We start from the raw sequence: 25,622 nt of genomic DNA on the forward strand, positions 1-25,622 counted from the left end.
ACTTAACCTGCTCACAGTTACTTAATGAAATCAGGTCACTGCGGTGTTACTGCCTCTCGTAACTAGTTGCACTCAAGTGAGGCAGAACAGAAAGGTTGATTTGCATCTACACCAGACTGCAAAAACCCAAGCAAAGAGCCGGACACAGTCTTTCTCTCTAAAGTAAGACAACAGGAACCTTGTAAAGATACCCACTAAATCTTCTGGGCTAAATGTGCAGGATGTATGACTCCTTAGCCCCCTCCTTGCCAGGAAGGCATGCTGCGGCTTGAAAAAATCATTTGAGAGGAAGTTGAGAAAGAGTGATATGTTTATTCACCATCATAATTACTGCAGGAAGGGGAGAGTGGGAAAAACAAAGGGAAACCTGTAAGGATGAATGATCAGGGAAAACCTCAATCTCTTCTAGTGTAAGCATTGTGATAGGAAAAGTCTTACTTAAAAGAACAAATAAGCAAAGAAGTCTTTCTATGACAAAAAGAGGAATGTAGAAAAGAATATAGATAAAAGCAATGAGTACATTGTACTGATCTGAATCTTTATAAACATGGAAATCAATATGAATACCAAAATATTATATTAAAAAATGTGTTATATTTTCTACTATCTGGATTATATTAGCTATAGAACAAATCCACAGTTTGTTGGGAAATAAATCCTCTCTCTTAGAAGTTAAAAAAACAAACCCAACTTTTGAAAATAATAACACCCAAAAGTGGAAAGTTATTATGAAGGGAGATCCCAGTAAACAAATATAGAAAAGACTTATTATAAATTTTAATAAGTCTCACTATAAATATTCCAACAAGGAGAAATTTAGAAATACTTAATAAAGGGGGAATTTCTGAATCAGCAACCACTTAATTTAAGGAAATTTTGAATACCCTCACCCTCAGTGAGAATCTAGTGGGCTCTATATTGTGAACCCTGAGGTTAATCTTGCATAGAAACTATCATCTTAAAATATCTTTGAATCAGTAGTTCCCAACTTAATTTTCCTGCCCTGATGATTTACCAGAATGACTATCCCTGGATAGAAAAAGTGAGTATAGTCTGAAAGAATAAAACCACTACTACAAACACCACTACCACCACTGATAATACCAACAAAAATAATAGCAAGAACAACAACAAAAAATCCAGGTTTATAGAGGTCCTCTTTGATCTTCCACAATGGTTTTACCTTTCACATATTCAGTCATGCCTCTAATAAGAATTTATTGATTGCCTAATATGTGTCAAGCATTGTACTAAGCTCAGGCTAAATACATCTCTTATAGTTGATGAGACCTGTTTCCAAATGCTTAGTACTCTTACATTCACATGTACACAATAAAATGTGGGTTTGCCATTCAGAATGTTTAGAATTACATGTCACCCTATTTTTCCAATAAGAAATTATCCTGATTTTCAATCCAAAAAGTTGGCTTCGACAAAGTAAAAGAGCAGGCATATATTTTTGGGGTGGCTGTATTAATCTTAAATGGCAAATTATTTTCATTTAATTAATTTCACTAAATTTCAACTTAGTCATCAAATATAGTGACAGCCAATCCTAGCCTACTTCCTCTGTCTATAGTCCAGATGTAGGTTCACTAGGTTCAACTCATTGACCATAGCACGTGTGTTAGCAGTCTGAGAAAGTTTTTTTTTTTTTTACCTGTATAGTGACCAAACATGATCAAAGATTTTTTTAAGTAAAAATGTTCTAATTCTGCTTAAAAAATAAAACAGAAACAAGAACGGAGTGAAGATTAAAGACTATAGATCCATATGCTGCTTCATCAAGTAAAAAACCTCTCCCTGAGTATCTGTGCTTAGCTCCATCATGGGCTGTTGAGATTTCTCTCTCTCTCTCTCTCTCTCTCTCTTTTTTAATAAATTTATTTTTTATTGGTGTTCAATTTGCCAACATATAGAATAACACCCAGTGCTCATCCCGTCAAGTGCCCACCTCAGTGCCCGTCACCCAGTCACCCCCACCCCACCCCCCACCCCCCGCTCACCTCCCCTTCTGCCACCCCTAGTTCGTTTCCCAGAGTTAGGAGTCTTTCATGTTCTGCCTCCCTTTCTGATATTTCTCATTCATTTTTATTTTTTTCTTTCAGCAAATTCTAAAGAGGGAAAGTAAATTGCCTTTGTCTATGAAGGAAGAAACCTGCTCCGAGGCTAAGATGTTGAACCTTCTACTGGACTATGTTATTTTCAATTTTGTTAAACTGGACACTGTTTCCCAGAAGTCTCTTTCCTGCATAACTCTAGGTCAGGAGTAACTGAAAGAATGACAGATTTGGAAAGTGTAAGTGAAGTACTGACCCTAACTTTCATTTTTCAAGATTTATTTTGTTTATTTTAGACAGAGACAGAGAGTGAGGCAGAGGGAGAGAATACCCCAAGCAGACTCTCTGTTGATTGCGGAGCCTGACACTGGGCTCAATCTCACCATCCATGAGATCATGACCTGAGCTGAAATCAAGAGTTAGATCTTTAACAAACTAAGCCACCCAGGTGCCCCCAACCATAACTCTTAGAAGGCTACTGCAGCCAGATGGAAAGAAGATGGGAAGAGTGATGGGAAAACATAGTGATAGACATAGCTTGCCATTCTTCTCCACTACTCTATACCTAGCTTATCTCACTAGCAGCCTCCTTTGTCAATAGGAGTCCTTCCCTTCCTGTCCAAAAAGATTACTTTCTTCTTATATGAAGAACCTGTAATGAACTGTCTTAATATCAGTGCCTTTCAGAGGAATACTGATCTCCTTAGGACCCACCCCCAACATTGCTGATTGCTTCTAGAATTATAACCAAATTCAAGTTCTGAGTTGACTCAGGAGTCAGATACAAAGTATGGCCTGTGAGTATGTACTACACACATCAGAATAATTGTAAGATTTTGCCAGTATTATAAACAAAACATGAGGCACATACATAGGAATGTATTCTAAAGGTGTTAGATCAAGGTGGAAAAAACATGGTTGGATTCGGTCAAATTTATTTACACAGTTGCACTAATGAGAAGTTCTGAATTCAAAGTGTTAGCTTGAGCAGATGAAGGAAACCCTATTTGTTTGGTAGGTCAATTAAAAACAGGACTCAAAGTTGGCCTATACTAAATAAAGTTAAAATACCATAACTTCCTGGGAATACTGAGAAAGGCAGCTAAAGTCTTAGAGTAAATTTATTGTGTGAGACCTACTTATCAACCTCTTCCTATATTCTCTGGGAAGGTCCAGAGGAGACTCCCTTCCACAGGCATTGAGAGGCACAGTGAAGAAGAAAATGTCAACATTCTTAAAAAGCTTTGGAGTGGTTAGTCCTGGTGAGCCAGTGCAACCATGGAAAATGATGCAACCCAAATCAGTTATCTGAATTCACTGGGGATGAAAGCATGTTGAAGTGTCAGGAACCATTTAATGACACTAATCCACAGAGAAAAAGTAATAAAATGGTGGACTCAGGTACCAACAGAGCGTAAACATCATGCAAGATAAGATAATGTCTTCCAGGACATAATATATGCTCTAAATCAACAATCAACATATGGTTCAGGATTTAAGGGTATGGTAGGCAAATTTTCAAAAATATTCTCAATATTTTTCTACAATATTTTCTCAATATTTTTCTACAATATTTTTCTACAATATTCTCATCTCCTGGTTACTCAATCAAGCACTAATCTAGGTATTACTAAGAAAGGATTTTGCAAATGGAATTAAGGATACTAATCAGCTGCCCTTAAAACAAGATTATCCTGGATTGCCCAAGCACGCCCAAGGTAATCAAAAGTAGCAGAAAGCAGAAAAGGAAAGCAGGAGTCAGAAGGGGAGGTCAAAGAGGTTCCAATGGTATAAAGGATTTGGTCCACCTGCTTGTTCTGAGATGGGAGTCTTGTGCAAGGACCAGAGTGAGAGGCCTCTAAGAGCTAAGAGAGTCCTCAGCTGATAGCCAGTGACTAAAAATCTCAGTCTTACAATCACAAGAAACTGAATTCACTCCCAGTACACATACAAACTGAATGAGCTTGGAGGTAGAATATCCCTCAGTCTCCAGTAAAGAAGGCTATCCTGCCAGCACCTTGGTATCAGCAGAATCTGCCAACATTTCATCCACAGAGCTGTGAGAAAGTAAATGGATGCTATTTTAAGCATCTTAGTTTGTGGTAGTTTGTTATGCCTGTAATTAAAATTAATAATAACACAATGCATAAGTATTAAGAGGTGGAACCCAGATACAGTATTGGTTCTGTTAAACTGGAAGTCGAAACTTCCGTATGGTCACGTCGAAATCTTCATGCCAGTGAAGATCAACAAGCAAAGCAAAGTGATTCTGTACTGGCCAAGATAATCATCATGACTCTCAAAAGGAGGCTGAGTCACTACTATACAATGGGAACAAAGAGGGGTAGATAGAATGCAGGAGTTTCCCTGGGGTGTCTGTCACTTAGTACTTCTATGCCCTGTGATAAAAGTAAGTGGAAAATAACCAACCGGGGCAGAACAGCTAATGATACAAATCCTATAGAAATAAAGATTTGGGTAATCCCAGGAAACAAGGAACCACAAGATAGGGTGGTTCCTGAAGGCAAAGAGTGTAAGTAGTAGAAGAACAAAATTATAAATACCAGCTATGATCATATTGCAGAGACAAGGAACATACTAATTTTAATCAATTCTTCTTTGTTTTTATATGAACATATTTGTATATTATATATGTATATATAGATATTTTACATGTCTGTGTATACACACATACATGCACATCTTGTTTTCCCTATGAACTTCCTTATTTAACATGAGATGTATTAATAGTGTTTAACCTTGTATCTTGGTATTTAAATCACATGATAGTATATGGGATAGTATACTTAGCTAAATGCACAAAAAACATATAAAGTCATGTGGACTTTGTGCATCCTATTTTGGCCAAATTATTGGCATGTTTTGGTTGTATGGGGAATAGTTGTACCATGAGAATCAGAAGCATGATTTGTAGTAAACCTTTTTTTTGTTTGTTTTTTAATATCTTTACTAAGATATATGTGCCATACAATCCTCCCATTTAAAATGGATGATTAAGTGGCTTGCAGTATATTTACAGAATTTTATATCTATCATCACAATTAATTTTAGAATATGTTCATTATCTCCTCCAAAAATCCTGCCCCTTTAAGCCATCACACCCCCATCCTCCCACTCCAATCCTACCTCTCAAGCCCCATACAACCAATAATCTAATCTCTGTTTCCATAGATTTGCCTATTCTGTACATTTCATATAAATGTAATCATACAATATGTGACTTTTACTTAGCACAATATTTTCAAGGTTCATCCATGTTATAGCATGTTTCAGTACTTCATTCTTTTTCTTGCTGATAAAAGAACTCTGGTTGTATCAGCAGAAGAGCCAGTAAGTCTACGGTTAGAGAATGAGTGTAGAGAGCTCATTTGGGAGCAATGATCATGAATTTATAGTGGGATTATGTTATCTGTTATGACTTTACTCAAATATCCCTATGTTTTTTTGTTTTGTTTTGTTTTGAACAAATGGACCTGTTTTATTTTATTTTGCATCAAGGGAGTTATTTTATTGAAGTATAATTGAGATACATTATATATTTTTTTTAATTTTTTTTTAATTTTTATTTATTTATGATAGTCACAGATTGAGAGAGAGGCAGAGACACAGGCAGAGGGAGAAGCAGGCTCCATGCACCGGGAGCCCGATGTGGGATTCGATCCCGGGTTTCCAGGATCGCGCCCTGGGCCAAAGGCAGGCGCCAAACCGCTGTGCCACCCAGGGATCCCGAGATACATTATATTAATTTTAGGCATACAACATAATGATTTGATGTTTGTATACATTGCAAAATGAACATCACCACATTGTCTATTTACCATCTGTCACCATACAAACTTAGATTTTTTCATGTGATAAGGACTTCTGATTTGCTTTCTTAGCAACTCTCAAATTTGCAATACAATATTATTGACTATAATATCCATGCTATACTTTACATTCCTATGAGTTACTTTATAATTGAAAGTTTGTACCTCTTGATCTCCTTTACCCATTTTGCCCGCCCCTCAACATCCTTCCCCTCTGGCAAACACCAGTCTGTTCTCTGTATCTATGAATTTTGTTTGTTCATTTTTTTCTGTTTTGTTTTGTTTAGATTCCAGATTATACATGCAATCATATTATAGGTCTTTCTCTGACTTATTTCACTTATAATACTCAAGGTCCATCCATGTTGTTGCAAACAGTAAGATAAACATGCCTTTTTTATCCACTCATCCATTGGTGGACATTTAGGTTGTTTCCATATCTTGCTACTGTAAGTAATGCTGCAATAGGGGTGCATAGATCATTTCAAATTAGTGTATTTTCTTTGGATAAATACCCAGAAGTGGAATTGCTGGACAATATATGATAGTCTATTAATTTCTGAGGAACCTCCAGATTGTTTTTCATAGTGGCTACATCAATTTACATTCCCACCAAAAGTGTACAAGGATTCTCTTTTCCCCACAGCCTTACCAACACTTGTTATTTTTTTGTCTTTTTGATCATAGCCATTCTGACAGGTGTGAAGTGGTATCTCACTGTGGTTTTGATTTGCATTTCCCTGATGAAGAGTGATCCTGGATATCTTTTCCTCTGTCTGTAAGCCATCTGTATGTTCTCTCTGGAAAACTGTGATTTCATGTCCCCTGCCCATTTTTAATTGGATTGTTTGTTTGCTATTTATAGGAGTTATTTATATAACTTATTGGATATATGATGTGCAAATATCTTCCCCCATTCAGTGTTCTTTTATTTGGTTGGTTTTCTTCACTATGCAGAAGCTTTTTAATTTGATATAATTCCATTTACTTATTTTTGTTCTATGTGCTACTGGTTCTGAAATCATATCCAAAACAGATACTGTTAAGACCAATGTCAAGGAGATTACCAGCTATGTTTTCTTCTAGAAGTTTTATGGTTTATGGTCTTACATTCAAGTTTTTAATCCATTTTGAGTTAATTTTTGTAAATGGTGTAAGATAGTGATCCAGTTTCAATCTTTTGCCTGTGGCTGTCCCGTTTTCCCAACACTACCTACCTATTGAAGAGATTTTCTTTCCCATTACATATTCTTGCCTCCTTTGTCATAAACTGACAGTATATATGTGGACAGTATATATGCGGCTCTCTATTCTATTAATCTACTTGCCTGTTTTTATAACAGTAGGATATCGTTTTAATTACTATAGTTTTGTAATATAGTTTAAAATCAAATACTGCCTCCATCTTTGCTTTTCTTTCTCAGGATTGCCTTGGCTATTCAGAATCTTTTATGTTCCATTCAAATTTTAGGATGGTTTGTTTTATGAAAAATGTCACTGGAATTTTGATAGGGACTGCACTGAATCTGTAGATTACTTTGAGTAATATGGATATTTTAATAATATCAATTCTTCTAATATTTTAGCACAGAATATCTTTCCATCTATGTGTATCTTTAATTATTTTCATCAATGTCTTATCATTTTCAGTGTACAGATCTTCTACCCATTTGATTAAATTTATCCCTAGGTATTTATTCTTTTTGATGCAATTATAAAGAGGACTGCTTTCTTGATTTCTCTTTCTGGTGGTTCATTATTAGTGTATAAAAATGCAACTAGTTTTTGTATATTGATTTTGTACCCTGCAAATTTATTGAATTTGTTTATTAGTACTAAGAGATTTTTAGTGGAGTCATTAGGGTTTACTATATATAAAATTATGTTGTGAACAAATAATTCTTCCTTTCCAATTTAGATGCCTTTCATTTCTTTTTCCTCTCTAGTTGTTCTCTCTAGGTTTCCAAACTATACTGAATAAAATGGGTTGAGAGTAGATGGGCATCCTTCTTATTCCTGATCTTAAGGGAAAAGCTTTCAGAAAGCTTTTCACCATGGAGTATGATGTTAGCTGTGGGTTTGTTATAGTGCCCCATCTTAGGCTGGGGTATGTTCCATCTATACTTTGTTAAAAGTTTTTGTCATGAATAGATGAATTTTGTCAAATGCTTTTTCTTCATCTATTGAAATAATCATATGATTTTTATCCATTTTTTTAAATGTGGTGTATCATGTTGATTAATTTAGAAATTCTGAACCATCCTTGCATCTATGAAATATCCCACCTGATCATGGTATTTAATCCTTTTATTGTATCGTTAAATTCAGTTTGCTAATATTTTGCTGACAAATTTTGCATCTGTTCATCAGGGATATTGGCCTGTCATTTTCTTTTTTCATGGTGTCCTTGTCTAGTTTTGGTATCAGAGTAATGCTGGCTTCTTAAAATGACTTTAGAAGCTCTCCTTCCTCTTCAATGTTTTAGAAGAGCTAGAGAAGAACAAGTATTAAATCTTCTTTGAATTTATGGTAGAAATCACTGGTGAAGCCATCTCATCCTGGACTTTTGTTTGTTGAGAGGTTTTGATTCAGTCTCCTTACTGGTCTAGTCTATTCAGAATTTTCATTTCTTCATGATTCAGTCTTAAAAGATTGTTTATTTCTAGGAATTTAGTTCTTCTAGGTTGTCCAGTTTGTGGGCATATAATTGTAGTAATCTCTTATAATTCTTTCTACTTCTTTGGTATCAGTTGCACTGATCTTTGGTATCACTTTAATTTTTTATTTCATTTATTTGGCTTTTTTCTTGAGTCTGGCAAAAGGTTTGTCAATTTCGTTAATCTTATCAAAGGACCACCTCTTAGTTTCATTGACCTTTTCTACTATCTTTTTAGCTTCTATTTCCACTGTGTTCTTTATTATTCCTTCCTTCTACTAATTTTTGGGTGTCCGTTCTATTTCTAGTTCCTTTAGGTGTAAAGTTAGATTGTTTATTCGAGATTTTTGTTTTTTGAGGTAGGCCCATATTACTATGAATTTGTCTCTTTTGGATGCTTTTGCTATATATTATAGATCTTGAATTTTCATTTGTCTCAGGCATTTTTAAATTTATTTATTTGCTGGCCCACTGGTTGTTCAGTAGAATGTTAAATTTCCACATTGTAAATTATCTATTTTTTTCTTAAAATTTTTACTTTCATACTATTATGTGAAAAAATATGCTTAAATTTAGTCTTCTTAAATTTATTGAGGCTTGATTTATCTTGACTTTTTTTTCTCTCTTTTTTTGCTGTACTTTTTGGGAGAGGTCTCCTGTCCTATCTTAGAGTTTACTGATCCTTTCTCTGTCTTCTCTAGTCTGCTGTTGAAACCTTCTAGTGTATTTCTCAGCTTAATTATTGTATTCTTCAGTTCTGTGATTTCTGTTTGGTACTTATATTTTCTATCTATTTTATTGAAGGTCTCTCTCATCCATTCTTCTCCTGAGTTTGGTGAGCATCTATATGACCATTACTTTGAGTTCTTTATCAGATAAATTACTTATATTCATTTCATTAAGATTTTTTTCTGGGGTTTTATCTTGTTCTTTCATTCACAATACTTCCTCTGTCCTATTTTTCTCAAGAGTCCCTGCATTTGTTTCTATGTATTAGGCAAAACAACTTTCTCCCCTAGTTTTGAGAGAGAGAGAGAGAGAGAGAGTCCTACGGGACCACAAACATAGACTCTGCTGGCCTCCAAGACCAAGTGATCTAGAGGTGTTCTGTTAGTGACAGTTGCAAAATTCTGGGCTCCAGATGGGTGTATGAGCTCCTGTCTAGGGTATACCAATAAGCTGTAGCAAGGGCAAGTAAGAGCTCAAAGATGGGAACTGCTGGTCTATATTCTCTAAAAGCACATCTATAGCCTCTGGATGTGTGATAGCCCATAGGCTGAAGCCCCAAATCAAGTAGATAGGTCTTTTTCTTCACCAGAAGACTGGGGAGTGTGTCTCAGTCTGCTGTCTGTGCAGTGCCTTGGAGATAGTAGCCTGGCAACAACTATCTCCCCAATTGTTTTAGACCCATAGGACCCAGAAACACATTCTCCTTTGGCCAAAAGAGCCAGGGAAGATCCCCTGTGTGGGCTGAGCAGTGGCCAGCTTTGGTATGCCCACAGTGGAGTAGTAAATTATGGTGCTATGTTCTCTTACCTCATCATTCCTAACAGTATTCCTTCCCAACATACACAACTCCCCTGTCTCCCATCACACAAACAGTGGTTATGATGTTGTAACAAGAATGAGCTGAAATTGGGAAATATTTATGTTCTACATGCTTGAGGGAAAAGTTCCTGGTGAACATAAACCTCATTTACTAATGAAGACTTAGAGAAAGCCTTGGTACATTTTGTTTGTATTCTGTCTACCTTTTGAATTCAGAAAAAATCTTAATTAAGTTATTGTAAACATAACTGGGTTTTAATTTTTCTTATTTGATCATAGTAACCAAAGAACAATGGCCACTATAAGGCTATCCAGCACTAGTGATTAAGTAGTAATAATGATATCCTACTGCTATACTGTTTACAAGGGGGTTTTCAATATATTTGAGGTAAAGACTACTAGAAACTAGGGTAACCATTTTAATCCCAGATGTGCAATTTAAAAACTAAGTGATTATGAGAAATCTTGTTTAAGGTCTTTATATTTAAGTTCTCCAAATGCAACTGTAAAATTAGAAAAAATCTTTGCTGCCTATCCCCTGAACTGCTTTGCCACAAGATAATCCTTGTACTTGAACCCTGAAAGAGCAACTTAGGAACTGCTGAAGTTGGAAATTAACACATTTATCTTAAAGCTGTTCTATTTCAGAATTCAATTCTAATCTAAACTTATGAAAAGCAATGCATAAATTTGAGCCAAAAGCTAAAAATATTTTTATACTAATTTTTTGTTTTGTTTTGTTCATTCATTGTCTTTTTTCCATAAAGGGTGTTTCACATTATAAAAATCAACACAGGTTATCGAAAAACATTTTCATTATTTTATACAGTACTGAAAATGAACATGACACTGTATACTAGTTTATATATTCCATTTCCTTTCTCTTTATAGCCTATTTCATTTTCTCTCAAACTGTTATTATTATCATGGCACCCAAATTTGAGCTATGCAGCTCCCTCAGGAGGTCAGGTATACGTGTTTTCTAAAAGCAGATAAATCAGACAGTGGGAGGGCTATTTGGGTAATGTTAACAATGCTTCCCCACAGGACACTGTACAAGTCACATCTGTGATATTTGTCAGAACATCACCTAAGTTTAAAAGAGAGTTCATGGTGCTGATACTTAACACAGAAAGCCACTAATAACTCACTAAAGAAAGTGATAGCTCGTCTCTTACTGTTTCTTCCCCCACCCCCACCCTCAATCTGGTCTATCTTCTTGTCTCTAGGTCTATCTCCCCTGTAAAGCTTAGAGAAATAGGAACAGACTAGAAACTCTTAGTAACTGAAAAAAGTTTCCTGGCTGTAGTGAAGTACTTTAGGCTAAGATCTATCCTTATAAATACTACAATCCTATAGATACCTCATTTATGCAACATTAAATTATTTTTTTCTGAAAACAAGGGGAGGTGACCTTCCTGAAGGTAGCAATTGAAGTAAAATTCATACAATTTAAAGGAAAATGGACAGGATGGGACAACTGGAGATTCTTTTAAATAAATAAATAAACAAACAAACAAATAATAAATATAAAAATAAAAAATAATGTGTCATGCTATTCAGTATGGCTTAGCTATTATGTAGATGACACTAAAAATTCTGGATTTTAGACACTAATATATAATTATGTATATCTGATAACTTAAATAATGTACCTATAGTTGATGCCTTATTAATGGTATAGGTGGAAACAATACCATATCAAATCTTAGTGGTCTCAGCAATTCAATCTCTCTCCTTAAAAAAAAAAAAATTCTGGTAAGTATAGGAAAGTTGACAATATTTACAGGTTGTATTTTAAGTCTCTCTTCCCCTGATTCTATCTTCAGTTAGCAAGACCTATTACAATAAAGCTATGATTCTCTCTCCTCTGTGAAGCTGGTATGCTTCTCAGAGTTGAAGACTGTGCTTTATTCCAATAATCCTCGGTATCTAGAACAGTGTATTTTACATATGTATTAACACATACTTATCTATAGTACTGAACCATTATCCTTACCAAAGTGAACTCTGCAAGTTCTTTTTAAAAAATATTTTATTTATTTATTCATGAGAGACAGAGACAGAGAGGCAGAGACATAAGGCAGGGGGAGAAGCAGACTCCACGCAGGGATCCTGATGTGGGACGCGATCTAGGCATTCCAGTATCATGCCCTGAGCTGAAAGCAGAGGCCCAACTGCTGAGTCACCCAGGCATCCCAACTCTGGAAGTTCTATTCTTTGGTAAACAAACTCAGATTACATTTCATTCTCATTAGATGGTACTGAATAAAACTGTTTGCTTTATCCAAATCTGAACCTAAATTAAAGAATATTAATTTCTCAAGGTCCTACATATTAGAGGGTCTAGTTGTAGTTAGCATAATCCTAGTTCTCCATTTTTGCTTCCAAACCATTATTTCTCCATGTTTATGTAAAAATACTATTTGAGTTTTATATTGGTTAAAGAATATAATCCTTTGTCCTAAAGAATATAATCCTATATCCTAAGGAATATAAACCTTCTTTCACTCTATTGCACTGTCATTTAATGGTTTTCTAGTCATTTTCCTACACTAAGGAAAGGCTTTGGTCCATGTGACTCAATCTTCTCTTCCTGTCTATCTTTTGTTTCACCATCATTCTGTTTTACTTCAGTATCTATCTGGATAACGTATCCAGTATTTTAATCTTAGAGTTTATAGACTTACTCAAATCTAGTTAACTTCAATTCTACATCTCATTAACAATCCATACCCATGGCACCAGAGCTGTTTTAAACTCTTATATCTCACTTTCTGACTATAATCTCTGCCTTTTGCTTCCTCTATTCTTGCTACTTTCTTTGTATAATAATCATCCAACCAGGAGTATGTCCTGATCTTTCTTCTCAATATTCTTAGTATTATGAAATATTTCCTGAAGTCTCTAATGCAATGTATATGCCTACAGCTTCTACAACTATATCTTTTTCAAACTCTTGCTCCTCCAGTTCTAGGCTCTTACATTCAGTGGGCACTGGGCTCCATGTAGCTCCTTCAAAGGTATCTCATTTGATTGAATCTAGTTTCCAACCTACTTCTCAGTCCATATTTTTTGATACTGACATCACTAACTGTTTTGTTATCAAAGTCAAAACTTTATATATATATATATATATATATATATATATATATACACACACACACACATATATATGTATATATATATAAATATATTTGATCATTTTTCCTCACCATATAACCAAATAGTCATGAATTTCTGCCTATATTAAATGTAAAAAAATATCAGAAATTCCTAACCCTAGCTGAAAACCTAATCCTAACCCTAACTCCTAACCCTAACCACTAACCTCTAACCTCTAACCTAACCCTAACCATGGCCCTAACCCTAAATCAATCTCTTTGGAGAGGTTTTTTAACTGCAGGGTAATAAGCACATACCCTACACTGGCACCATACTGAACCTTAATCCTAGATCTGAGGGGAAAAATCCTGTATTTTTAAAAATGAATCATTGCCATTTGCAGCCATGTAGATGGAGCTAGAGAGTATTATTCTTAGTGAAGTCAGTTGGAGAAAGACAGATACCATTTGATTTCATTTAAGAAACAAAACACATGAGCAAATGGGAGGAAAAAAGAGAAATAAACAGAGAGGCAAACCAAGAAAAAGACTCTTACACACAGAGAACACATTGGTGGTTAACAGAGGGGAGGTAGGTAAGGCGATGGGTTAAATAGGTGATGGGGATTAAGGAGTGCACTTGTGATGAGCACCAGGTGTTGCATGGAAGTGTTGAATAACTACATTGTACATCAGAATAACTACATTGTACACTGTATGTTAACTAACTGGAATTAAAATAAAAACTTTTTTAAAAATATGGAATTCATCCTTTTACCTTGCTAGAACCTTATCATATCACCATTAAATTACTTTTTCCAAATACTTATTTAAATTCTAGTTAGTTAACATATACTGTAATATTAGTTTCAGGAGAATTCAGTGATTCGTTACAACATGTAGCAGTGCCTCAATACACGTGCCTTCCTTAATAGTCATCATTTATTTAGCCCATCTCCTGCCTACCTTCTTTCCATCAACCTGCAGTTTGTTCTCTAGTTAAGAGTCTCTTATGGTTTGTGTCCCTCTTTTTTTCCTTCCCCTATGTTCTCTGTTTTGTCTTAAATTCCACATATGAGTGAAATCATATGGTATTTGTCTTTCTCTGGACTTATTTTGCTTAGCATAATTACACTCTAGCTCCATCCATATCATTGTAAATGGCAAAATTTCATTCTTTTTGATGGCTGAGTAATATTTCATTTTATTATATACCACTTCTTTATCCATTCATCAGTTGATGGACATTTGGCCTCTTTTCATAATTTGGCTATTGTTGATGATACTGTTATAAACTTCAATATTTTTGTATCCTTTGGGTAAATATCTACTAGTGCAATTGCTGGGTAGTAGGGTAGTTCTGTTTTTTACTTTTTGAGGAACTCCATACTGTTTTCCAGAGTGGCTGTACCAGTCTGCATTCCCACCAACAGTGCAAGAACATGGGGCTCGATCCCAGAACCCTGAGATCATGATGTGACCCAAAACCAAGAGTCAGATGCTCACCTGACTGAGCCCCCCATGTGTCCCACAGTTTCATTCTTTTGTATGTTCCAGTTTTCTGAACACCATTTGTTGAAGAAACTGTTTTCCCATTGGATATTCTTTCCTGCTTTGTTGAAGATCAGTTGACCATATAGTTGTAGGTCTATTTCTGGATTTTCTTTTCTGTTCCATTGATCTATGTATCTGTTTTTGTGCCAGTACCATACTGTCCTGATGACTACAGCTGCATCATATAGCTTAAAGTCCAGAAATGTTCTGGTTTTGTGAAAAATGCTGGTGTTATTTTGATAGGGATTACACTAAATGTATAGATTGCTTTGGGTAGTATAGACATTTTAACGATATTTATTCTTCCAATCTCACCACTAAGTTCTCAATTGGTACCACTGCATCCAAAATCACATTCCTCTCCAGCTTATTACGTGTAATCAATGGTTGCCAATTGTTGTTACACATCATGGTATACAAATAAAAATAAATATTTGCTTTACCCTACTGGGGTAAAAGGACAAGGCTCTTTGATGGCAGTGTCTTCTGAGCCAGTTTCAGGCACCATAGGCCTTTCCCAACTCTAACTGCTGACAGGATGAATGTCTCAGTCTAACTTTGGCCCAATACCAAGGTGGACAGCAGGACAGTGGAAATCTCTGCTAATTGCAGTGGGATTTTCCTCAGTGATTCTTCTGATCACTTATTCAGGATGTAAAACCCTTAGTGTGACATTCATAGCTTTCATGATGGTGCTCCCACCAGTAGGTATGATCTTTTTCCACCACTTGATCTTCAAACATAATAAACTACATGCCATTCCCCAAATGCACGCTTATTTTTTGATACTTGTCTGCCTTTTCTACTATTGTTATCATTACATGATGCATTTTTTTTCCTTGACTAACTTATTACTACCCTCCAAGACTTGGTTCTGTTATTGTATCCTCTTTACAGGCTATCTGAGATTTACTTCGAACTCTTTTTCCTAGGTTCTAGAGAATTCTGTGCTTAATTCAAGAAAAAAAGTTGTTGTACCTTATTTAACCTGGGCCTCATCATTGCTCAGTGAAGCTAAATAAGAGCAAATGCACCTTTCATTTAAGATGCTTGGAATCTCACCCATATTCTGACACTCAATTTACAATTTCAAAATAAATAAATAAATAAATAAATAAGGAACAATTTTCTTTATCCTTGCCAAAGTAAATTAAAATATAAACCTCACTCTTCCACGTACTATTTTAGGAGTCGCATCACTCCATCTAGACTTTAACTCCACAAATGTTGAGTACCTATTATGTCCTAGACATTGGATTGACTCTGGAAGTACTCATGTGAATGAGATAGTGTTCTTTCCCTCAAAAGCATCACAAATTGGAATGGGAACCAAGTATTTAAGTGAAACTGCAAAATACAACATATAATACAATCTCTTCCTCAATCTTATCTCTTTCCCTTTTGCTAGAAAATAACCTGGGACTTTCAATTTGCAAACAAATAAATAGAAATACACAAATTATTTTATTACCAAAGCTCTTGAAAGAGTATTTTAAAGCTGCCTTTCCAATTTCTTTCAATGCGCTTGCTCCCCTCACTATTATATTTGCTCTTCTGCCTTTACCAGTCTGATACTACTCTTCCTATTACTATTGCTCTCCTAATAACCAAGTTGTATGCACAAAGGGCTATGGGCAGGAATTGCTGCTTTCAGGTGATATGTATTTCTAGGATAAAGCTGACAGGACCTGCAAGAAGAAAGGAGGCCTACTGGAAGCCAGCAGGAAAGAACACATTTCTTCCTCCTTCAACCTTTCAATCTCCCCCTAGTACCCTATATTCTGTAAAGCCTTAGAGGCATGTGACAAAGAAAAAAATGTTGTCTGCAGAGCCCTAGCTCCAGTGGTCACCCAACTAAATACAAAAATGCTGACAGATAATAATGTAACAACTTACACATTGAAGTTCTATCTTCAGATATTCTCCAACCCTTTTCTTCAAAGTTTTCATGAGCTTCAACTATTTATGCTGTGGTGAACTCACTGATCTTTGACTTTATCCATTTCTACTCCTTCTCCCAAACTCTATCTCAACATAGTGATTAGGTGCATGCTTTCATTTACACAGCCTCTACCACATCTAAGACAGATCCTCTTCTCAGCAAAGCCAGCCATCAAGTTCTTTTTACTCTTCTCAGCAAAGCCCGTCATCAAGTTCTTTTTACTCTAAATGCCACCATAATTTATCTAGTCAAACGGTATCATACCTTCTTCTGTATATTCTGTTCTTCCATTCATGTATCATATGTAATTTGACATAAGACTCTGTTAAGTCTATAATCCTCATTGTCTCATCACCTCTCTTTAATTATGAAAGTATTTTCTTGTAACTTATATCTGTAACTCATATTTTCATTTCATTTCAGTTTGTCCTACATAATGCTAATTGATCTTGCCTATAGTGAGCACATTGTACTCCTGGAAAATTCCTCATGCCTCCCATTGCTTTACAAATTAAGTGTAGACTTTTCAAGTGGGTCTTCATGATATATCCCAAACCTACATTCTCAGCTTTATCTCTCGTTATTTATCTGCATTACTAATATATGAGCACATTTAGATGGAAATTTGAAACAGTGGTATAATTAAAAGTTGGATGTCTCCACTTTACATTATTAAAAGCAATAAAATCAAACCACAATAGTCAATATGCCAAAAAGTAATAATGGCAAAAGTAGTAAGGTAGTATCACCATAGAGAGCATTAAGCAAGATGATAGAAGCAAGAACCAATAAAACTAATCATATAAATTACTAAAGCAGAGTGGATTGAAAAGCAAAATTATCCTAAATATTGCTCTATAAAGGTTACAAATGCACATCTAAAAAATAAGCCAGAATACCTAACAATAAAATGCAAAATAAAGTTAGTCTAATAAAAAGAGCAGGTGTTGATATTAACTCTAAAACAATACATAGGAGAAAACGGTCAGTATATGAAAAAATATAATCAAAATGTTCATTTATTATTTGTGAGTTTCTATGCATTAAATAACATGATATAGAAATATATAAAGCAAAATCCAAAAATTAATGCATGCTGAACTAAACATTTAATTTATTTGCTCATAAATTATCTATGGAGCAAAAGTAGCAGTGATCTTGTTTGATTATCTCATGCAAATTAAACAAAACCTTGTAACAGAAATTTATTTTTCCCTAGCTTTGTTAAGGTCTAATTGATAAATAAGACTGTATATATTTAAAGCGGGCAGTGTGATGATTTGATATATGTTTACATAGTGAAATGCTGACCACAATCAGTTTAGGTAAAACAACCATCATTTCGTATAATTATCTTCGTGTGTGTGTATGTGTGTGGCGGGGAGGATAAGAATGTTTAAGATCTACACTCTCTTAGCAAATTTCATGTATACAAGACAATTATTACCTATAGTTACCATGCAATACATTAGATCCCAAACTTACTCATCATATAACATAAGGCTTGTACCCTTTGATCGACATCTCCCTCATTTTACCCATCCCTTTGCCCCAGATAACCACCATTCTACTCTCTGAGTTCAACATTTTTTTTAATTCCACAAATAAGTGAGATCATATAGTATTTGTCTTTCTCTGTGTAGCTTATTTCACTTAGCATAATGTCCTCTAGATTTATTTATCTATTGCAAACGCAAGATTACATTCCTTCTCATGACTGAAAAATATTACATTATATATGGAATGAGTATCTATGTATCTATATACAATATTTTTATCCATTCATCCATTGACAGACACTTAGATTGTTTCCACATATTGATTACTGTGAATAATGCTGCAATGAACACGAGAGTGCAAATATTTCTTTTAGATACTGATTGTCTCCTTCAGATATATACCTAGAAAGGAGACTGTTGAATTAATGAATTGCTGTTCTTAATTAAAAAAAAATCTTCCCTTAAAAAAAAAAAAAAAATCTTCCCTTAAAAAAAAAAAAAAAATCTTCCCAATGTTTTCCATAATTGCTGTATCAATTTACATTCCTACTAACAATATACAGGGTTCCTTTTTCTCCACATCCTTAGCAATACTTGTTATCCCTTTTGTTTTTGATAAATGCCATCCTAATAGGAAAGAGATGATATCTCATTGTGGATTTAATTTGTGTTTTCCTGATGATCAGTGATATGGAGCACCTTTTCATTTATCTGTTGGCCATCTGTATACTTCTTTGGAAAAATGTCTATTCAGGTCTTTTGCCCGTTTTTAATTGGGTTATTTCTGAGTTGTACGAGTAACTTCTATGTTTTGGAAATTAATCCCTTATCAGAGATACAGTTTGCAAATATTTCCTGCCATTTAGTAGGCTGTCTTTTCAATTTATTCATTATTTATTTTTCTGTGGAGAATCTTTTCAGTTTGATGTAGTCCTACTTGTTTATTTTTGCATTTGTTTCATGTCCTTTGGTGTTCATATGCAAAAAGTCATTGCCAGGACCAATATCAAGTAGTGAAATATATTAAAACTGCCAAAATTGCATTCAGAGACTACTAGGTCATTTTTCAAGTTTGTTTTTCATTGTAAGTGAGAAAGATAAAAAACTATAGTATTCAACTCGCTAAAAAAAAGGAAAAGAAATAAAATAAAATTATAAAACTCAGTCAAAAAGGATAGTTAACAAAGAAAAAAGCTAACATTAATGACTTAGAGAACAAAAATAATCATCATGAACAAATCAGAATTTGGAGTTTTTTGAAAAACAACTAAGGCAAAAATTTAATGAAGTCAATCAAGGAAAAGGAAAAATCCTGTTGTATGAGGAAAGAATATAACTACAGAAGCAGAAGAAATGAAAAAATATATATATATATGTCATGTAACTTAATGACAATAAATTTGAAAACCTCATTAAAATGATCTTTTCTAGAAAAAAACATAGCTTTACCATATTGACTCAAAAATTAGAAACCATCAATCATGCAAAAAACAAACAAAAAAAAAACTAAGCTGAATAAATTTTCCCATGTTTTTCTTCCAAAAACAGTCAAGGTCAGATAATATGTATCACGGTATCACGGGGCATTCACCATCATGTTTATACACTTCTGACAGCTTTTATCCAGAACTATCTTTTCAAGATTGCATAGCAAATGTAATACCTTCCTCTGGGGAAAAGGCTGAGCACATTTGCTAGAAGCTCCCTTAAGAAACTGGGGCTCTCCTACATTCCAAGTTCATCAGGTGTGATAAAAATTCCTTGTGTATGCAGCATCCACCTGGACCACGTTCCCATTATCTCACAAGACTTGGAGCCAGGGCAAACCCAACCAAACATGAAACTTACACTCCTGTTGTGTAGGAAATAATAAAATCTCTCCTTCTCACCCAGGAGTTTCATGTCTTCTGCCAGCAAATGTGAAACTACAGCAGGCTAATTTGTTAGCTTGCAGATGAGGTAAAATCTCTAACTCTTCACATATCTTGATAGTATCATGGGAGAATTTCTCAAAACTTTAAGGAACTGAAATGTGTTATGCTATTTAACAAAGAAAAAAAGAAAATCTTATTTCATTGAAAAATTCTTGTAAATCTCTAATACCAATATCTTGAACAAAGTATAAAACAGACCAAAAGATGTTCAGTATTAAATGGCTGCAAATTGAATCAAGTAATGTATTATAGTTTAAAAAAATAACCAATTAGGTATACTTAAGAATGCAGTCTGGTATTTGGAAACTCATACTATACTCTAATTGACTAAAAGAGAATAATCATATATTTATGCTATTACTCTGCAGTGGGGGGCAGGGAAGAATTTCAAAAGTGGCACTCCCACTAGGAAATTAATATTACCTGGAAGAATCATACATCCAAAGTGTGCTCATAGAGTATTATCAAAACAATGCTACATATACCAATGTATAGAAAAATGAAATGGATTATGGCCAAATGATTTTACTAGATGCCTCTAGGTAGTTGGAGGAAAAAAAAAAAACCTAAAAAAAATGGTGATTGCCAGTTAAAAAAATAAAAAGCCTATTCAAACTTCAAATATAGTGCTTTAATGTAGTGTTAGTAGAAATTCTGGGACATATCTGTAAGATTTAATATGATGCTGAAGAGACATGCTAAAAGAAGAGAGGCTTCTTCCTTGTTTAATGGATCATGCTCTAAGCAAACATCCAAAATACTTTAAATTTATATTTGGGAATCATTTATATCTATGCCACATCTTTCCCTTACATTCTAGAGTTACTCTCTCCTGATTTCTATGTACCTACAATCATTGCAGCACCGGGTCTGTGGAAAAACTTCAAATGTTCCCTATTATGAAATTAGTACTCTTTTGCTACCAGTCCTCAAATTAAAATGTTAATTCCTCAAAGAGCCATAGATTTGACAAGTTGTTTTTAAAAAGCAATATGATGAATCTAATTAGTATTATTGCATGTGACTGATGCTTACTCCTATCCATATTGTTAAAAATATTATGCAAACCATGTTCCTAATTTTTTAAAATTCCATGTTATTTTAAGATCTTTTGGTGGCAAGAAAATAGCATTAGGGCAAATTATTCTTGCCTAGGAGGTTCACTGGTCAGTTCTTCTAAATGTTTCCAGGTTTTCACATATTCATTTCTCACTATTAAGACCACAGAATATGTAATGTTTTTAATTTTATTTTAATCATACCTAATATATCAAGTCAGTGGGCCAACGACACAATTTATTGTATGTAATTTGTGCATTGTTACTATATTTAAGTTTGTTTTTCACATCTTCCATCTTTCTACTGATTGCATCCCTAAAATTGAGGCTAACATTTTGGTCATCCAACAAATGTTGGATGTCAAAATGTTGAGTGCCCTAAACATAGTATTCATAAGCTAGTTGTGTGAGTGAAGAAGTGATGAGTGGACAATAGGAGAATAATTTTTAAAATTTTAATAATCTTTGAAATTAGTTCAGAGATTAAATTTGTTTCTGATTTTTACTATTGCTGTACCTGGCTGTCTAATGAGGCAGTGAATCACTACCTCTGTCTTAAGCTAGGAATTTTCCACATGAAAGGGTCAAGATATGATTTAATAGCTAAGTATGAGACTGTTATAAGTATTTCCTGAGAGTAAAAGATATGAAGCAAAATAAAAACGAATAAACTCTATAAAGTATTGGGAGACTGTCTTTTAGAACTCAATTTGGAAATTGTTTCATCTGCCAAAGATCCAAAGTAATCTATTATGCTCTTCTCATATCATATCCTAAGTTCTAGAAAGGAGAACAAGGTTTTAGAAAGAGTACTAGAGAAAGGCACTGACATAGAAAAGCAATGGAACTTCTAGGGAAGGCTAATAATAGATTAAAATTAAATATTAAAATACCTGAAACTCCGGTTTTGTTTGGATCTTTCCAGTAACAAAATGAAGATCAGTAGCTAGAGCTATAGTACTTTGATGAATACGCTATATTTAAATTTTAAACTTAATTGCATTTGCAAATTATAGGTAGTTAATAAAAACATTTAACATTTAAAAAATCTTTCATTTAAAGATATCTGATATGGAACTACCTACCAAAAAAGGTTGATTTTAACTCCAGAACCACATTGCATGCTATCTAAAGTTTTTCTGTATTTTTTCTTAAGCCATTTTATTGGTTGTTTGTACTTCTAATTCTATGTCATGTCTTCTTACATCCCCAGTTAATTGTACTGTGGCCTTTATAGACTTTTATTAAGCAATTCCTTCAGATTATCCATAATTGTGATCAATTCTTTTGCCCCCAGGGGACAGCCCAGATTAGTAATACCACATTTATAATGATGTCTAATGATACTTGTTTCTTTATGGGAATGCTTCATATTACATACATACTTACAAATTTTTATCTCATCCAATTTCTAAACAGGGATGAGACTAGTTTTCTATGAAAAATCACACTGCCTTTCTACTATTTAATGCCAATAACTGATCATAATCATAAACAGTGTCACTAATGATGAGATATATCAATTTCTTTTTTCTTTTTTATTTTTTTATATATCAATTTCTAAACTGTGCATGTTCAAGCTGTATGCTTCTGGTCACAGAGAGTAAATGTATAACAAAGAGCTATCCAAGAGCTGCCAAGAGACAATTTCAAATAGATTAAAGGTTATTTGAGTAGTAGTATTCAGATATTTAGCAGAATCCTTAATTGCTAGAAAGCAATAGACAATTTAATCATTTTCATCTAGAGGGAACAGACTGGAGGGCTAATTTCTCACGTATTGTCAAGGAGAGAGAGAGAGAGAGAGAGAGAATGAGAAAGAGAAAAAAGGGAGAGATTCAGTTTTTGCATGCAATATGAGTATTCAACTAAAGTATCAGGGGGGCACAATATGGAAACTATCTCTGAAATGCTCCTGCTTTCAGGCATTATCATGCATGTGGACAGCAAAATTACCAAAAAAACCATATGTTCATCCATTTATTCATTCAGTCATTCAATGAGTATTCACTCAGTGCCTCCCTTGTGCCAGGCATAGTTCTAACCTTTTAGGATACAGAGAAGAATGTGACAGAAAATCTCCTGTCCACACTCACAATACATTAGTATTGCAAGATACAGGCAGACAACAAACAAGTAAAAACAAATGAACAAAACAAGTTCAGACAGAGACTGGTACTAAAGACAAAACAGAAAGCCGTGTGATGAGACAAGTGGCTGGAGGTAGGTACATTTCAGAATGGAAGGCAGAGACAAAATTCTAGATGGAAAAAATACAAATCTCCATTTCTGAGAGGATAGTTATACAGGATTTTTTCTTTGTCTCTCTCCTGCTGACCATATTTTGCCATTTCACTAATTATTATTGTTTCATTAAAGTGCTGAAATGCCAGTCAATAAATGATTATTGAGATCCCACTGTGTTCTCAGCACCAGTACGATTGGAAAATGTGGTTGAATTCAAACAGCTAATTCTACTGCTGTGATAAAATATGAGGTAGAGAATGATGTTTAAATCAGTAAATAACTTAAGCCTTCTCTTTTTTGAGGGGTGCATTTGAGTCTAAACCTCCCCAGTTCGTCCATATATCACAAATCTTGAGATTTTTGCTCTCAATGATTCAGGAACTTCTGCAGGAGAAGGCATCATTTATTTCCACTAGATGGCACCAATTATTTTCATATTTTTTAGGGCCCCCACTACCCAAAATACCCTTTTTGTATGTAATGGCCATATTTAAAATGTTAGAATATTAGTTAACACTATTATTAAAAAATTGGTTTTTTTTAATAATACTTTTCTATAGGAGGATCACAGAAATAGCACTAAAAATGCTGTTCATTAACCAACATACGTGTTTAATGTATATTTGCTCCAATTTTTAAAAGTGAATCAAACAATGTCTTTGAAAATGAAAAAAGGAAAAAAGTAATTGAGTATATGAATATATATAATAGTTGAATATATAAATATCAAAATCAAAAAAGCTTATAAAAGTATATTATGTTATTACATATATCTTTAAAGGTTTTGCAGAAAATAGTTTTAATAAGATATAGCAGAATTCTTTATTTTTTAGGAGTAATTTCCCATTGTATCTCTCAAGAATAAGCAATTTTAATATATATATACTGAAAACACCATAGTATTCATTATTACATTTAAATGTAACAAAAACTAATCCAAAATATAAAACAAGGATAGGAATCACTTAACTAAATATATATCATTTGCTCATGTTCTATAAGAAATTTAATATGTATAGCTTTATAAAACTTAAACTTCAAATCTAAAAAATATTACAATTTCTGTTTCTAACTAGCAGGTTTACAGTGCAATTAAAACCCATGCAAAAATTTTCTACAGGAAAAGATCATGAAATATTCTTTAAAAGGAGTTGGTAAACATTTACAGTGTGTTTATTCAGAAACAAAATTTTACTATTCCTACACCTCCCATTAAAAACATAAAAGTGGGTCTGGAATAAATATACTTCTAAACCAGTAGACTTCAAAATAAACAAGTATAGAAGGTCTCTGACAATGGTTCCACTCGTGATTTTTAAAATTTTATGACACAAAAGCTATATGCATTCAGTACTTCAAATTTTGAATTTTGATAGTTTCCCAGCCTAGTAGTATGGGGTAGGATACTCTCCCACGATGTTGGGCAGTGGCAGTAAACCTCAGCCTGCAGTCAGCCGTGTGATCATGAGGATAAACAACTGATACACTTAAAACCATCTTGTACCCACACTATTCTGTTTTTCACTTTCAGCTCAGTAGTCAATAAATTATATGAAATATTCAACACTTTATTATAATATAGGCTTTGTGTTAGATGATTTTGCCCAACAGCAGGCTAATGTAAGTGTTCTGAGCATATTTAGGGTAGGCTAGGCTAAGCTATAATGCTGGGTATGTTAAGTATATTAAATGAATTTTGACAATATTTTCAAATCCCAATTAGTTTACTGGAATATAACTTCCTCACAAGTCAAGGAAGGTCTGTAACAACAAAATGAGAGTGCATGTAAGATGCACCAAAAAGTACAATATAGTGTGTGAAGACTATATTTACTTATAAGAAAAAATAAGAAGTGACATGCTTATTATGCTACGAGATTTACTTTTAAAATTTAAACATCTTTGCTACTTTAAGATGAAAAATGGGTGCCTCAAACTAGCTGCTAGTTGGACTATCACTGTATTTCTTTCATTCTAAGACAGTCCAAAAATAATACTCACTTTAATATCTGCCAGAGTTTTTTGCCTCATGGTAATGAGTGTTCGATACCTCTGTTCTTCCTCATAAAGTCTCTCTTCATATATTTTTTTCTCACTTACAAGATGATCAAACACAGCTTGAGCATGTTCCTTTTTGTATCTCATAGTTACAAATTGGTTCCTACAAAGAAACAAATGTATTTGCCACTA

General features: G+C 34.1%; 1 protein-coding gene across 1 annotated transcript in view; it reads right to left on the minus strand.

The window, feature by feature from the left end:
• CCDC178 (coiled-coil domain containing 178) overlaps positions 1 to 25,622 on the minus strand; it is a 376,460-nt gene that overhangs the window by 225,381 nt on the left and 125,457 nt on the right. Inside the window, exon 17 of the mRNA XM_041749242.1 lies at positions 25,434 to 25,593. Within this exon, the coding sequence (XP_041605176.1) occupies positions 25,434 to 25,593 (160 nt within the window). The remainder of the gene's footprint in view (positions 1 to 25,433; positions 25,594 to 25,622) is intronic.

Source organism: Vulpes lagopus, chromosome 1 (genome assembly GCF_018345385.1).
Source record: "Vulpes lagopus strain Blue_001 chromosome 1, ASM1834538v1, whole genome shotgun sequence".
NCBI lineage: Eukaryota > Metazoa > Chordata > Mammalia > Carnivora > Canidae > Vulpes > Vulpes lagopus.